Source organism: Nicotiana tabacum, chromosome 4, assembly GCF_000715075.1.
Source record: "Nicotiana tabacum cultivar K326 chromosome 4, ASM71507v2, whole genome shotgun sequence".
Classification (NCBI taxonomy): Eukaryota; Viridiplantae; Streptophyta; class Magnoliopsida; order Solanales; family Solanaceae; genus Nicotiana; species Nicotiana tabacum.
In genome coordinates this window covers 69,573,346-69,588,320 of record NC_134083.1, presented here as the reverse complement: position 1 = coordinate 69,588,320, position 14,975 = coordinate 69,573,346, and the positions used below count along the sequence as shown (strand labels likewise).

At 35.4% G+C, this 14,975-nt stretch overlaps 1 protein-coding gene across 1 annotated transcript; it reads right to left on the bottom strand.

The window, feature by feature from the left end:
- Window positions 1–8,691: 8,691 nt before the first annotated feature.
- LOC142179970 (uncharacterized) lies at window positions 8,692–9,099 on the bottom strand. The gene has a single exon (XM_075250875.1). It carries the CDS (start codon window positions 9,097–9,099, stop codon window positions 8,692–8,694), a length of 408 nt encoding a protein of 135 aa, XP_075106976.1.
- Window positions 9,100–14,975: the final 5,876 nt, after the last annotated feature.

The following is a 14,975-nucleotide window of genomic DNA, read 5'->3' as shown; positions in this document are numbered from 1 at the left end:
ATTATTTCTTTTCTTTTTAATTTTTCTTTTCTTAACTAAATTCCAGAAAAAATTTATGAAAAATAGTCAAGTACTATCTTTTTCTTTTTTTATTTGTGAAATCCCGGGAATTTAAAGAACTAAATAACATAGGATAATAGAACTTATTCGTCCTTTTTTATTTTATTAGTCTCCATACACGTGCATTGCCACGTCGTCTATAGAATTATTGTCATTTAGTAAAAAAAAATTATGTAAAAAACGGTAATATTTTTAACCACATTAATATTCAAAATATATTTAGTTGAACTATAAAATAGATACTGAAGTAGTAGAAATCTATCTGCATAAGCTTTAATTTGCTTTCATTCATCAAATTAATGTAAGGAGGCATGTGCTTGCTCCCTTACTTGGTATAGTTTGTCATGCTTGTATCCTCTCCATCTTTGTTTTTGGCCGAATACGGCTGGTTTTAGAAAGACTAATAAATATATGAGTATGTCTCTTTAGTTATTTTTACTATAAATTTAGAAAGACTTGTATATATAATAAGTTTTTTGTACATGAAAAACTCATCTATTACTTACTCGAGGGAATGATTTTTTTTTAAGGTATAAAACTCTATTAATTACAAAGGTATAATAAAACTTTATTGTATTTAAGGACCTTTGAATTCTAAATAATTAGTTATATGTAAGTTTTTAGGCTTCAAAGATGAATAATTTAATTATGGTTGGTTTAGTCAAAACTTTAAGCTTTTTATTTAGCTTTTTTCCTCCCTATTTCAACACATATTGGCTCATTTTTTGTCAGAAAGCAATAAAGTCATACGAGAAAATAAAACAGATCACAAAATACAAAAAGAGTTTATAGCTCCCGCCTCCATGTATGCAATTTCATTATATTCACATAAGCATCTTACAAAATTTTAAGTTTTTTATTTAGCTTTTTTCCTCCCTATTTCAACACATATTGGCTCAATTTTTGTCAGAAAGTAATAAAATCATACAAGAAAATAAAACAAATCACAAAATACAAAAAGAATTTATAGCTCCAGCCTCCATGTATGCAATTTCATTATATGCACATAAGTATCTTACGTATAAAAAAAGAGGAAATTATGGATGTGTCTTCTTATGATGATCCAAAAGGTCATTTTATGTTTTAGAACTCGAATATGCGCTCTTAAGCCTTAAAAATCTCATTTTTATCCTTCTCGATTTGCGTGCGCAGTCCGGGCAGGTTTTCGGAAAGTTTTTATGTTGAAAACTAATAAAAATAAGAATTTTTGCCTTAAAAGTTAATTTTAGTTGACTTCAGTCAATATTTTTGGTAAATGGGTCCAAATCCATGTTTTGACGGTCCCGATGGGTCCGTATCGAATTATGGGACCTGGGCGTATACCCGAAGTTATGAATTCTTGATGAAAATTAAAAGTGTGAAAATTAATTATTTTTAAGAATTGATTGATGTTTTGCATTGTTAGTACTGGGTTCGTATTTTGATTCCGGAACCCGGTACAGGTTTATTATGATATTTAAGACGTGTATGTGAATTTTGGTGAGAAACGAAATTGATTTGACGTGATTCGGACGTCCAGTTGAGAAAATAGTAATTTTAAAGTGTTCTTGAGAGTTTCAATTGATTTGGTGCTAAATTCGTAGTTCTAGGTGTTATTTTGGCGATTTGATCACTCGAGCAATTTCGTATGATTTTTTAGACTAGTGTGCATGTTTGGTTTGGAGCCCCAAGGGCTCGGGTGAGTTTTGGATAGGCCACGGGATATTTTGGACTTTAAAAATCTGGTTTTTCTGCAGAGTCTGTGTTCTGGCATGTCCTTCTTCGCGTTCGCGAAGGTACTCTCGCGAACGCGAAGAGTAAACTGAACAGCTGAGGATTTCATCTTCGCGAAGGCTCGGTCGCAAACGCGAAGCAATGGGGGCGTTACCCTTCGCGAACACGACAAGCCCATCGCGAACGCGTAGTGTTAGGCACTGGGGAGGGGCAGACAACTTTTTCTTCATCGCGAACGCGAACAATGACTCGCGAACGCGAAGACCAGGGAAGGGTAGCCTATGCGAACGTGAGCATTGTCTCACGAACGCGACAGTGCTCTCGCGAACGCGATGAACACTGTCGCCCAGCACTTAACAGAACCCAAAAACGGGATTTTAGCCAAAAATTTATTTTTCTCAAAAACCAAAAGGTGAGAGGCGATTTTTCAAGAGTTATTTCCTCCCCCAAATTGTTGGTAAGCAATTCTAAATCATTTTCTTTCAATTACTCATTACATTTCTTGAATTTTCAACCTAAAATCTAGAGTTTTCATGGTAGAATTAGGGGTTAGGGTAAAAACTAGGGATTTCGGGAATTTGGGGATTTAGGCCTCAATTTAAAGTCGGATTCCAAAACTAAATACATATTCGGGCTCGGGGATGAATGGGTAAAAGAATTTTGGTCCGAACCTCGGGTTTTGACCAAGCGGGCCTGGGGTCGAACTTTTTGGAGGAAAATTTAGGAAATTAATTTATGCAATATAATTGATTCTTTTAACAATATTTAATATTATTGAGTTATTTTTTAATAGATATGAGTGGTTTGGAGATGAATTCCAAAGAAAAAGTTGTGATTGAGAATTAAGTGGCCTTCGGAGCGAGGTAAGTGTTGTGTCTAACCCTGACTTGGGGGAATTAGGAACCTTAGATTACTTGCTAAGAGAAATTCATGTAAGCGACATATATGTGAGGTGACAAGTACTTATGCGCCGCCAAATTTACTTGTTTTCCATGTTTCTCAGTTTTTCTTATATTGTCTCATTCCTATGCCTAATTGCGATGTGGTATACTAGTGTTGTTCAATTTATCGTTCTTATCATGTTTATGGATTTTCTGGTGATAATTGAGTTTTTATTTCAAAGTTGAGATTGATGTTATGGAACCAAATATTGAGGTAAGGTTTGTACTTGTTATTCTATCTCCATGTTGATATTTATGCATTACATTATGGTAAGGGAGAGTGTTAATGCACGAAGGGTGATGCCGTGCCATATTATGAGTATTAACGCACGAAGGGTGATGTCGTACCATATTGTGAGTGTTAATGCACGAAGGGTGATATCATGCCATGATATGAGAGTTAATGCACGAAGGGTGATGCCGTGCCATTTCTATTTATTTTATGGTGAGATTGAGAGTAAAATCACGAAGGATGATGCCGTGCATTTTTTCTTACTGTATTCACTATTCCTGTTGATTCATGGTATATTGACTTCTCCGATGATCACTTTGTTGTAGTTCTTTATCTTGTATTCCCCTCAGTATGTTCCCCTCCCGACACTTCCTGTTTGGTTCTTCATTTCTGTTATTTGCATATACACTATTAAATTGTACATGTTGATTGTAGATGCCTTGTCTTAGTCTCGTCACTACTTCGTCGAGGTTAGGTTCGATACTTACCAGTACATGGGGTCGGTTGTACTGATGCTGCACTCTGTACTTTCTGTGCAGATTTTGATATCGGCTCAGGTTGATCGAGATTTGCTACTGGTCCGCTGTCCGGAGACTCAAGGTAGATCTGTCGGCGTTCACATACCTTGAAGTCCCCGTCTATCTTTTATGCCCTATTGTTTTCTTTCATTCAAACGGTTGTATTTCTTTCAGACTATTACTTGTAGTAAATTCTAGAATGCTCGTGAATTGTGACTCCAGATCCGGGTGGTAGTAATTAATACAGTTTTAAGATATTCCGCACTTAATATATTTTATCTTAGTTAATTATGGTTATTTACTGAATGGAAATAAGGAATTGGTTTAGCGATTTTTCTAATATTGGCTTGCCTAACAAGTGAAATGTTAGGCGCCATCACGGTCCCGTCGGTAGAAAATTTCGGGTCGTGACACTTCTAATCCAAGTAGGATCAAGTGTATGCGTAGTTTAAATCGAAAAAGAATTTCATCATTAGGTAATTTACAATTAGATTCTTAAATTATACAAATATTTATGGGCATAAAAGTCGATCAATATTTCGGAGATATTTTAGTCGTTCAACATTTAGCATAAACTATTCGTGCTTTTATAATAATAAAATATATATACACTAGTCTCTATGTTTGTGCTTAGCAAGAATATATTAAAAGTTAAATTCTTATTAAAAAGTAAATTACAATATTATTTATTGATGTTGGTACCTTGTGCAAAATTATCTAAATTAATGAATCTTGTGCCAAATTACGAAACTTATAATATAATAATTTTTAGGTTTAAGATGTAAAATATCTCCTATTGATTAATAAACGATCATCAACATCTACTTACTCTTGCGCCCAACTAGATTTAGCTATCTTTACCTATCATCGCAAAGTGAATATTTGGCCAGCACATCCTTATTATTTTTATCTATCACTAGGTGAATATTTTGTCCACACGATAATTTTGAGATACAACAGCGAAATATTTGTGTTACTGAAATCTTATAATCTAATATAACATGATTTAGAATATACATGATACATTCTTTATATAAATCTACATAATCGTAAAGATCAATACATATGAAGAACACCCAAATGGAGGTGAAAAAAATTGTGCTTCACGTACAAACAGTAACGTAAGATTTGATAAGTCTAGGAAATTAAAGAAAAGGACTTCAATCTTCGGGCCTCTTGCTTATTGCTTTCCTCTTTGAAGCAATAAGATTATCCAACAAAGACTATCTCTTTGAAGTAATACTTTAGCTTTCAAAAATTTAGTAGAGAATCAAATTATTAAAAAATCAAAGTTGAACGATTAATATGAATAGGAATGTTTTTCCTAAAAAATCCAAAAGATTTGGCACAAGAGTTTTTTTTTTCTTTTTAAAGAAACTTTTTATAGATATGCCTTTCTAATCAAAGTTGGATTCAATTTGCTTCACGATTAGGGATGGGTAGCAAGTCCATATTCGACTTCATCAGATATCTTACATATTAGCTCATCCAAATTTTAATACTATATTAGAGGTGATTACGATTTCGTCCTTGTTTAATTTAAAATTTTAGAACTATTTTGGTCTTCTAACATTGTATTCATACTTTTATAATGATAATAATAATAATATAATATAATATAAATATAGATAAATAGATAAATATAGATATAGATAAATAGGATAAATTGATATTTTTAGCACATTTAGGATGTTATGGTTTCATTTGAGTCATGTTTTTAAAAAAGAAATCAAATTAATTATACTGATTTTTTAAATATATGAACCGAATCAAACTAATTAAGTCAGTTTTTAATATCACTTTTTTGTTTTTTTTGCAAAAAATAACTATTTATATTATATTAAAGAGGAATAGTACCAGGAGCATGTGGAAACATAGTTAAAGTCTTAGGGGGACCTCGGGTTGGGTCAGGTAAATACTAATACTAGTGGTTCCATCCTGGGGAATACAAAAGGATCGTTCAAGAGGACTTTGTAAACAGGTGGAGGGCGTAAGAGCTGATGGTGCCACTCTTCTAACAAAAAGTTTGCTTGATTGGTCGTCCTCCAAAGCCCTGCGAACAAAAGGTGGTGGTTGTCCAAAAACAGTGATGCATGCCGATTTATCCATATGACTTCCAGTCTTTGCTAGTAAATCAGCTACTTGATTTTGCTTTTTGTAAGTGTAAAGTATGACTGGATCATCCAGACGAGTGAGCAAACCCGCAATCATGTATAAGATTAGCATAAAGGATGTGATGTCAGTAGTAAAGTAATGATTGTTTGTGCGTCTAGGTTCATGTAACACCCTGTACATTCGAACTAGGTGTGGGTATATAAAATGGGTATTAATTTGATATTTTAGACATATGAAGTCCTAGCGGGATGAGTATGGGTGAAAATAGTTGTTTCAGAATCAAGATGGAGAGTGCGGTGCATAAGATTCGACAAAATCGACTAAGTTTACAAATAGTCTGTCTTCCAGCAGAATTTAGTGAAAATGTGTAAGAAATTTGGGAAAACTCTAAACATGAAAGTTGTAGGCCTTTGAAATAGCGTTCCAACGATATATTGTGTAGCCTGAACGGATCTCTGTTCAAAACGTTATGTGCATTTTATAGAGCAGTGCGCAATATGCGTGCCCAGGTGCGCGCCTGGAGGGTCACGTGCACGGCTGCGCACTTGAGGCAGTGCTACTGCCATATTGCGCGGTCAGGCCTTCAGGTGCACGGGGAACGCACCTAGAGGGTCATTTTAAAGCCCTATTTCGTCCCCCACACCCCAAAAATACAAAAACTTGTTCTAGAAAGGGGAGCTCTCAAGAACCCAACTCCTTAAAAGTCCCTCCACCATCCAAGGTAAGTTCTAATAGTGATTCTAAGTTAATTTCAATTTTTCAACATCTTATTAACATGGGTAAATCCTCCATATCATTAGATATTCGATTGGGACATCATTGTTGAGAGAAGAAACCCTAGAACTCGAATTCAAGAGGATTGAATTTCAAAAAGGTAATGTCTTCACCCTCTAATTGATTATACCATTGGATTAATGATTATAGACTCTATGTTCATGAGATATGAGTTGATGGTTTGATAAAAAAGCATGAAAAATTATAGGTTTGGTTTGTTGATTGCTGATTATTGGTTAAGGGTATTGTTTATCTTTGGTGAAGAAGAATGATTTTGATTATAAGAAATTTGAGATTTTAGAATTTATCTAGGAGCAAGAGAATGGCTTGTTGGGTGTAGAAACACCATTAATAAGGGCTATGAAGTTTTATGTCACCAAGTGTTTGATAAAATGCCTAAGTGACCAAAACATGACTATTGTTGCTAATTTGGAATCCCTTTGACTTGTATTGATATAGATTAAAGTTGAAAGGGTTGGCGAATGTTGTATTATGCTCAAGAGCAGGAAGTTAAGGTATGTGAGGCTAACTCTCTATGTATGGAAAAGTTAATGATTCTCCCTACACTATGTTTCTTTTACCACGTTACTAATTGCCTAAAAAATATAGTTAAGCCTAGTTCCTTGAATAGTTGCAGAACTTCTATTCTCTAGCTTCGTAACTCGTTCGTGACTTTCATTCTAAACGTTGTGAAATCAGTGCGTAATCAATATAGACTTGGGTTTGATGCCCATGAGTCTCAGTCTAGATTACTCAGCATGTCATAAACAGTTGAAGTTTCAGTTTTCATAATCAGTTCATGAATACATGTCTCAGTGTAGTTCTATTCAGCATTCGAGTATCATGTAACTCAATATGATCCAGTATTTTAGTATCATGTATTGCAGTATGATTCTCAGTTCCTGATTTTAAATCCCTGAATGTTGAACCCCTGTATTTGGGCCTGAGGCCGCAGTTAATGCTTTATGCATCTTTGGGCCTGAGGCCGTTGTTTATGCTTTATGCATCTTTGGGCATGAGGCAGCAGTTATGTATACGTATACTTAGGCCCGAGGCCGCATTTTGTGCACATATATATTGGGCCTGAGGCCGCATTTTATTTATTCAGATAAACAAGTGGTTCATCATTCAGAAGAAGGAGTATTCATAATCTTACTTTCTTTGTTAAGTTCAGTTATCAGTTCAGTTATCAGTTACTAGTTATTATTATCATTTTAGTTATCAGTTATTAGTTATCATTATCAATTCAGTTATCAGTTATCAGCTATCAACTATCATTTTTAGTTTCAGTTTCAATAGTTATCATTTCAGTTTTTAATTATCAATTCTTAGTCATTAGCTTAGTTTCAGTTTTAGTATTTATAATTCTCTCTTTCAGTTGCTTTACATACCGGTGCAATTTAAAAGTACTGACGTCCCTTTTTGCCCGGGGTCTGCATCTCACGATGTAGGTAATGATTTACAGGTTGACGATTCAGAGCGCTAGGATTCTCGTACAGCTATTTGGTAATCCCCAGTTCTTTCGGGGCATTATCATTACCTTACAGTCTTCAGTATTTTCAGACAGTCAGTGTTTTCAGTATTTCATTAGAGACTTCATAGACTAGAGTAATAGTTAGACAGAGTCACATGCATTTAAGGTTAAGCAATGTTGCTACATATATGTTCCAGACTTATATTAGTGATTCCGCATTTGATTTATATCATTTATACTTTTAGTATATCATCGTGTATTAGTTTATCTTCCGCATTCAGTATGTTATGATATCACATGTTGATTCAGTCAGCTAGTTGGCTCGCTCGGTAGAAGTATACAACTATGTAGGGACGGCGGTAGAACAGTAATGTAATAGTACTCTGCTACCATGTTAAATATATGAGTTGAGGTGAGTGATATGGTACGTGCTCGAAAGACTTTTGCATTTCCAGCTAGCCATATATGCCAGAAACAAAAAGGTATGAGTATAGTATTGAGGAGATAGAAGGAGTTGGGAACGTCATTGTGTAAGAAAATTTGTTTCAGCCACTGAATTCGGGGGGGTCAGTCTAGCTATTTCAGGGAGCATGTTAAGTTTAGACCAGAGTTGTATGGCTATTGGGCATTCGAGGAGGAGATGGGTAATAGTTTCAGGATTACTTAGGCACAATGCTGAAGCTAGAAAATTTTTCAAGGGTGTTCAAACTTGAACAAGAAAAACAATTCTCAATAAGTAGGTGCACCGAAAAATTTAAATCAAACAACGTGATATCGAGCTAAATTATAAAAATACGAGTAATAATACGAATAATTGGATAAATTCAAACTAATATAAAGAAGCATCGAAAGAGATTCTACTTATTACAATTGTACTCGACGAGGCTTCATCTCTTGAAATGTTTTTATAATAGACTCATTAGAAACAATACTAAATACTTCTCTTTCTACAAAAGGCACTATGCAACCGCCTAAAAAGTCATAATCCATTCGATTCTGTAAGTCATTCTTGATAAACTTCATTGCCGAGAAAGCTCTTTCAACGGTTGCAATGGCAACAGGTAGGAGCAGCGCAAGTTTCACTAAGAGGAATACAAGAGGATAAACTGAATGCTTCTTTGTCTTAACAAATCTTTTTGAAAGATCAGAAAGTCCATTTAGATTGGAGAACCTTTCATCAAAATCATGAACATCAATAATGTAACTCGCAAACTGATTCTCAAGAGCACTCATCCGAAATTCATCAAAGTCATCAGGATACAATTCAGCCATCTTCATTATTTTTCTGATATCAACAACAACAACAACCCAGTATAATCTCACTAGTGGGGTCTGGGGAGGGTAGTGTGTACGCAGACTTTACTCCTACCCTGGGGTAGAGAGGCTATTTTCGATAGACCCCCGGCTCCCTCCCTCCAAAAACTACTCACCTTGCTCTTGGGGTGACTCGAACTCACAACCTCTTGGTTGGAAGTGGAGGGTGCTTCCCACTAGGGTTTTGATATCAAAACTTGAAAATGAGTCAATTGGATTCAAACAAGAAACTCCATGAAGCAAATCAGTCGTCACTTCGTCAAAACGATCATTAAGTCCTTAAAGTTGCCAATCAAGAACTTTACAAAACACATCAACACGATAATGATGAAAGACAGTATAATCAGGAGGTTTTCTCCGTGATCTTCCAGAGTTAACATATAGATCATCAAAATTAGGCACCAAAATATCATGCTTGATACAAAATATAGATACTTTATCAACAAACAAATCCCATTCATCATCCCTCCTTAAAGTTTGCAATATTTTCTTTGCTACTTGAACATGTAGCATGGAATTTGCAATATCTTGCTCTATTTTTTTGTAAGGATACATTCAACTCATTTATGATTCCCAAAATATATGTCATTAAATGCAACAAGAAAGCAACCTTATATGTTTGACAAGCTTCGAGATACCCCGATGTCTTAGCTCTATCATCTAAAGTACTTGCATCTTCAACAAGAGTATCAAGAACATCAACAATAGAGCCAAACATACGAATAAATTTTCCAAATGATAAAGCAAAGTAGTCACTATTTTGATCCTCTATTATAACCTTAATAGTTTCTATCTTACATGCGGTCATAATTTCTTTTTGAATATCTGAAGAAGTCATCTTATTGTTTTTTGGAGCACGCTTCAACACAAAGGGTTTAATCTTATCACATTTATCCTCATACCATGAAAGAATTTCAATAAAATTACCCCTTGTTCAATGACGTTTCACTTTCGTCATGACCGCGAAATGCAAATCCTTAATTCAAGAGAATCCTTACCACATCAACAGAAGCATTTAAGCGAAGCCAATACTCACGCTTAATTTGATGAGATTGTTTGTCAAATGCAACAATAATAGACTGTTGTTGCCGCATTAGATCATCACAATTTCTATTTACTTTATTATGAATACTATTTGGCAAACCAACTTGTTTCTTAAAACATTCTATTCTGTTCCAATTCCTAAACCCTTTACTCGAAAAAATACCACCACCACCTTGATGAATACTTTCGCCCTTAAACAAATAACAAGATAAATAATATGAAGTATCGGTACTTACACTATACTCAAACCAATTAAAATCATCAAACCATATAGGATTAAAATGATGCTTAAATCTAGAAAAGTCAGATTGAGGGAAGTCATGATATTGAGGTTGGCAAGGACCACCTTGAATGTATTCCTTCCTTATTTCATCGCGATGGTTTGGATGATACTCCAATATTGGAGTTATCAATTTCTTGTCTTAGAGAAGAATGCGAGGGAAAGTAGTTAAATTTCAACAAGTTCATTGCAACTTCAATTCCCTGAATGTATAAAGTAGTTAAAACATATTATTCCTAAGTCCTAAATCATTAGGAGGCACACAAAATTAGTAAACTTTAACTATTACTCAAGGATTTACATGTCTTTCTATTTGTGCTCAAATATCTTGAGTAGACCTTTTTTAGCCATAGTACCAAACCAAAAATCAGAAAAATTTAATAATTAATACCAAAACTGAAACTTTAAAGTGAAAAAAGAAAAGGAAAGACAAGAATTTCTAAGTTCTAACCAGTTCAATGGAGAGTGGAGACTAGATTAATGGAGATTTGAGTTGTCGGAGTGATGAGTAGCGCCGGCGCAGAGCAGCCAGAACTTCCAAACCCAAAACTTCACTTGTCATTTGTAGTAGCAGAGAGTCAGAGTCTCAGAGAGATCGGATAAGATGGAGACCAAAATTACCTAGGTTTTTTCTTTTTGTTTGTGTGGGGAATGAGAAACTGAGAGGGATCGATTTTTATCTTTTAGGGATTTTGATTTGTTTACTCCAAATTTTTGTTTTATAAAGATTTATTTGTTCCAGATTTTTATTTTATAAAGTAAGTCAAACAGATCTAATGACATCGTTTAGTCTGTTTGTCTTTTTAAAAAATAAAAATGGAACTCAACAAAAAATGTGGAGAGTGGAGATCGAACCTAAGCCCGAGCCCGTGAGGCCCTCTTGACCACCCATTGCCACTGATCTATGATTCTTCATTGTTGCAAGGGTGTTGAATATGTATTACGTGTATGTAAATTCAAAATTTTACCTCTATATACAGTGTAATTTTCCGACGAAGGGTGGTAGTTGACCACCCTTGCTACACTGTAGCTTCGCCCCTGCTTAGGCAGAGGGCACAAGTATCAGTGGTAAGTATGCCTAGGTAATGATAGTGTGTCGCCGTAGGTAGTTGATGGTGGCTACAGAGCCATAGAAAATATTTTATTTTTACCGGTATTTGAAGTTTCCAAATCCACTTGAAGGAGTGACTAGTAGTTATAGGGAGTAGATAGTGGTAGAGTGATTTAGTGGTGAATGTCCCCTGCGACGTGAGGGTCCAAGCAAAGGAGTCGAGAAGAGGTACGTAGGAAGGGATATTGATATTAAGTATACTTTGTAGGATTGATGGGGTAAATTCACAAGGAAGGGATGTGAAGTCCCAGTGGCCATGGAGAAGATAGGTAGAGACAATAATTGTATAGGCTTGACGTGGCAGTGGTCCAATGATAGAGTTACGAAGTGGTGTATTGTAGTTCAACCATGAGTCTGTACAAAAGTTAATAAGAGAACCATTACCAATAATCCATTTTATTCCTTGTTGGCATAGTTTTCATCCAGTAACAAGGTTATTCCAAATGGAGGATCTACCAGTGATTCGATTCCTTTGGTGGTAGAAATATTTATGGAGTAGAGTGGCGGCCCATAAAGAAGATGGGTGTTTGAATAGTCATCAAGCTTGACTTGCTAATAAGGTCTGATTCTTGAGGTGAATTTGTTGGATGCCCAAGTCACCACGCTGCTTCGGGGTGGTAACTTTACGCCATTTAAGGAGAAGAATTTTTTTCTCATTGAGAGTTGTCCCCGAGATAAAATTATGCTGATATCGTTATAGTTGGTGGACTATATACTGAGGAAGTTTAATATATTGCGTCACATGATTTGGTAAACTTTTGAGGGTGGGGATAATAAGAGTGGTGCGTCCTGCCAGGCTAAGAAAGTTTGTTTTCCAACCCACGAGCTTAGTTTTAAAATTATCAAGAAGAAATTGGAAATCACATTTTTAAAGATCTGGAAGTGAAGATGGAAAACCTGATGTATTTGCCAAAGGATGTACCTTCATGTATGGGTAAAGATGTGAGAATAAAGTTTCTATCTTGAGGGGTGCAATTTTTGGAGAATAAGATTTTTGATTTTTTAAAATTAATCTTTTGACTAGAATTTTAGTTGAGTTTATTAAGGATATCAATTATGGCATGGAAACTGGTGGATGAGTTTGTGGATGTAAGAACGATATCATCTACGAAGAACAAATGTGAGATTTGTGGTCCATGACGAGGTAAACTAATAGGTTTTCAGAGTCGGTAATATACCGCCATATCAATTTTTTGAGTAAGTAATTTCATACATAATATAAATAGGTACATGGAGAGGGGATCTCCCTGACGAATCCCACGTGAGGGAGTGAAAAATGGGGTGCGAGAATCAATGATGAGGATTGATAGCGAAGTAGTGGTGACACAAGACATGATTAGTTTGATGAGGAAAGGAGGAAAATTGAAGTACTGTAGTGCCTGTCAAACAAAATACCATTCGATTCGGTCAAAGGCTTTATAGATCAAGTTTAAGAAGCATGTAACTAGTCTTTCCCGATTTGCGCTTAAAGTGTGAGAGTATTTCTTGCACGATAATGGCGTTATCCGCCGCTCTACTATTTTGTTGGAAGTTGGAATTGTTAGGGCTGATAATATTTGCCATGAGGGGTTTAATCCACTGAACGATGATTTTCGTGATAATATTATAGATAGTAGAACAAAGACTAATAGGTCAAAATTGAGAAATCATGGAGGCCTGACACACTTTTAAAATTAGGCAAAGGTAAGTTTTATCGATAGTGGTTGGAATTTCATAATCTATAAAGATTTGCTTACGTAAGATGGTCACTTTAGGTTCCACATTTGACCAAAAATGATGATAAAAAATGGATGTAGACCATCTTTTTCAGGTGTCTTAAAAGGTTTAAAGAACCTGACAACTGATATGATTTCGGAATCAGTTACAGATCTGAGGAGAGTGGAGCTTTCTGTGGGCGTGATAAGGGAGGAGCTTTGTGGGGTGAGGTGTAATCGGGATTGAGGAGAGTTAGTGGTATAAAGCGTGTTGAAATAGTTAAAGATTATGTCTTGTATTTGAGTATCCTCAAAGTACCAATTACCCACTTGATCCTTTAAGGCAGTAATACTGTTCCGTCTACGATGTTGTAAAGTAGATAGGTGAAAAATTTGGTATTTGCATCCCCTTCTTGCAGCTATTGAACACGTGATTTAAGTTTTCAAAATTCGTCTTCTAAACGAAGTACATCATTGTATTCTTTTAAAAAGGAATCTTCCAAGTCTTGTAAAAAATGACTAGTGGGAAAGTTTGGGGAGGACTGGATACCTCCTAATCTAGCAAGTAAGGGTTTTTTCGATGAGATATGTTGCCAAGTGATGTTTTATTCCAATATTGTATATTGTGTTGAAAGTGTTCGATGGCTTCTAGGAAGGATGGAGAAGGATGCCAACCATCACGGAGTATATGGATAAAGTCGGGATGTGACGTCCAAATAGTTTCAAAACGAAAAATGTTGGATTTATTACTGTGTGGTGTTTGACATGTAAGTAACAGGGGAGTGTGGTCTGAGTGTGTACGTGGTAAATGACACACGGTAGACTCATGAAATAAAGAAAGTCATTCATAATTTGCAAAGAGTCTATCCAACCATTCTAAAATATGGTAGTCATAGCGTCTTTTATTGGTCCATATCAATTTACTACCTTTGTAACCAAGGTCAAATAAATTACAGTAATCTATACTGTCCGCAAATTGATTTGATCGAGAGTTATTTACAGAACGACTGCCAAATTTGTCGGTAGAGTGAAATATTTCATTGAAGTTGCCCCCAATAATCCAGGGACCCTTATAATAATAAAAAAAGACACATACGATTTTGCCATAATAATTTGCGATTAACATAATAAGGACTAGCATAAATAACAGAAAAGCCATTTTTATGGGTTAGGGAGTAACTGAATTATGACATGTATCTCATGCTCCATCATAGCTACATTTTCAATACTCATTAAATGGCATGCCACAACATGACAATACCACCCACTTGACCATTAGCAAAAACCTCATAGAGGCTGGTAAAGCCAAAATCATCACGTAAGATATCATGGTTTTGCATGTGTGTTTCAAATAAAACTATTAAAGCCGGAGCATGGTAATCTAGTAATGAACGAAAGTTACGACGAAAGTCATTATTATGAGCACCACAACAATTCCAGAGCATAAAATTCATATCTAGGGAAGTATGGGATAATTCTGCATGTAGGTTAGGGGGAACTGAGTTCGTGTCCCTAGGAACTAATCCAAGCTGGGTGTCCAGAGGTGGAGAGGTCACTTGCTATAATGTTGGGATTAGCACTATGGTATATTTTTCTATTTCTAGATTTAGAGTTGGTTGAATAGTGAGGGAACACTTTTGGAGAGTGGATGGGCATTTGAGACGTATTTTTTGCGCAATGCTCCTTTAATACGAAGCTGCAAAAG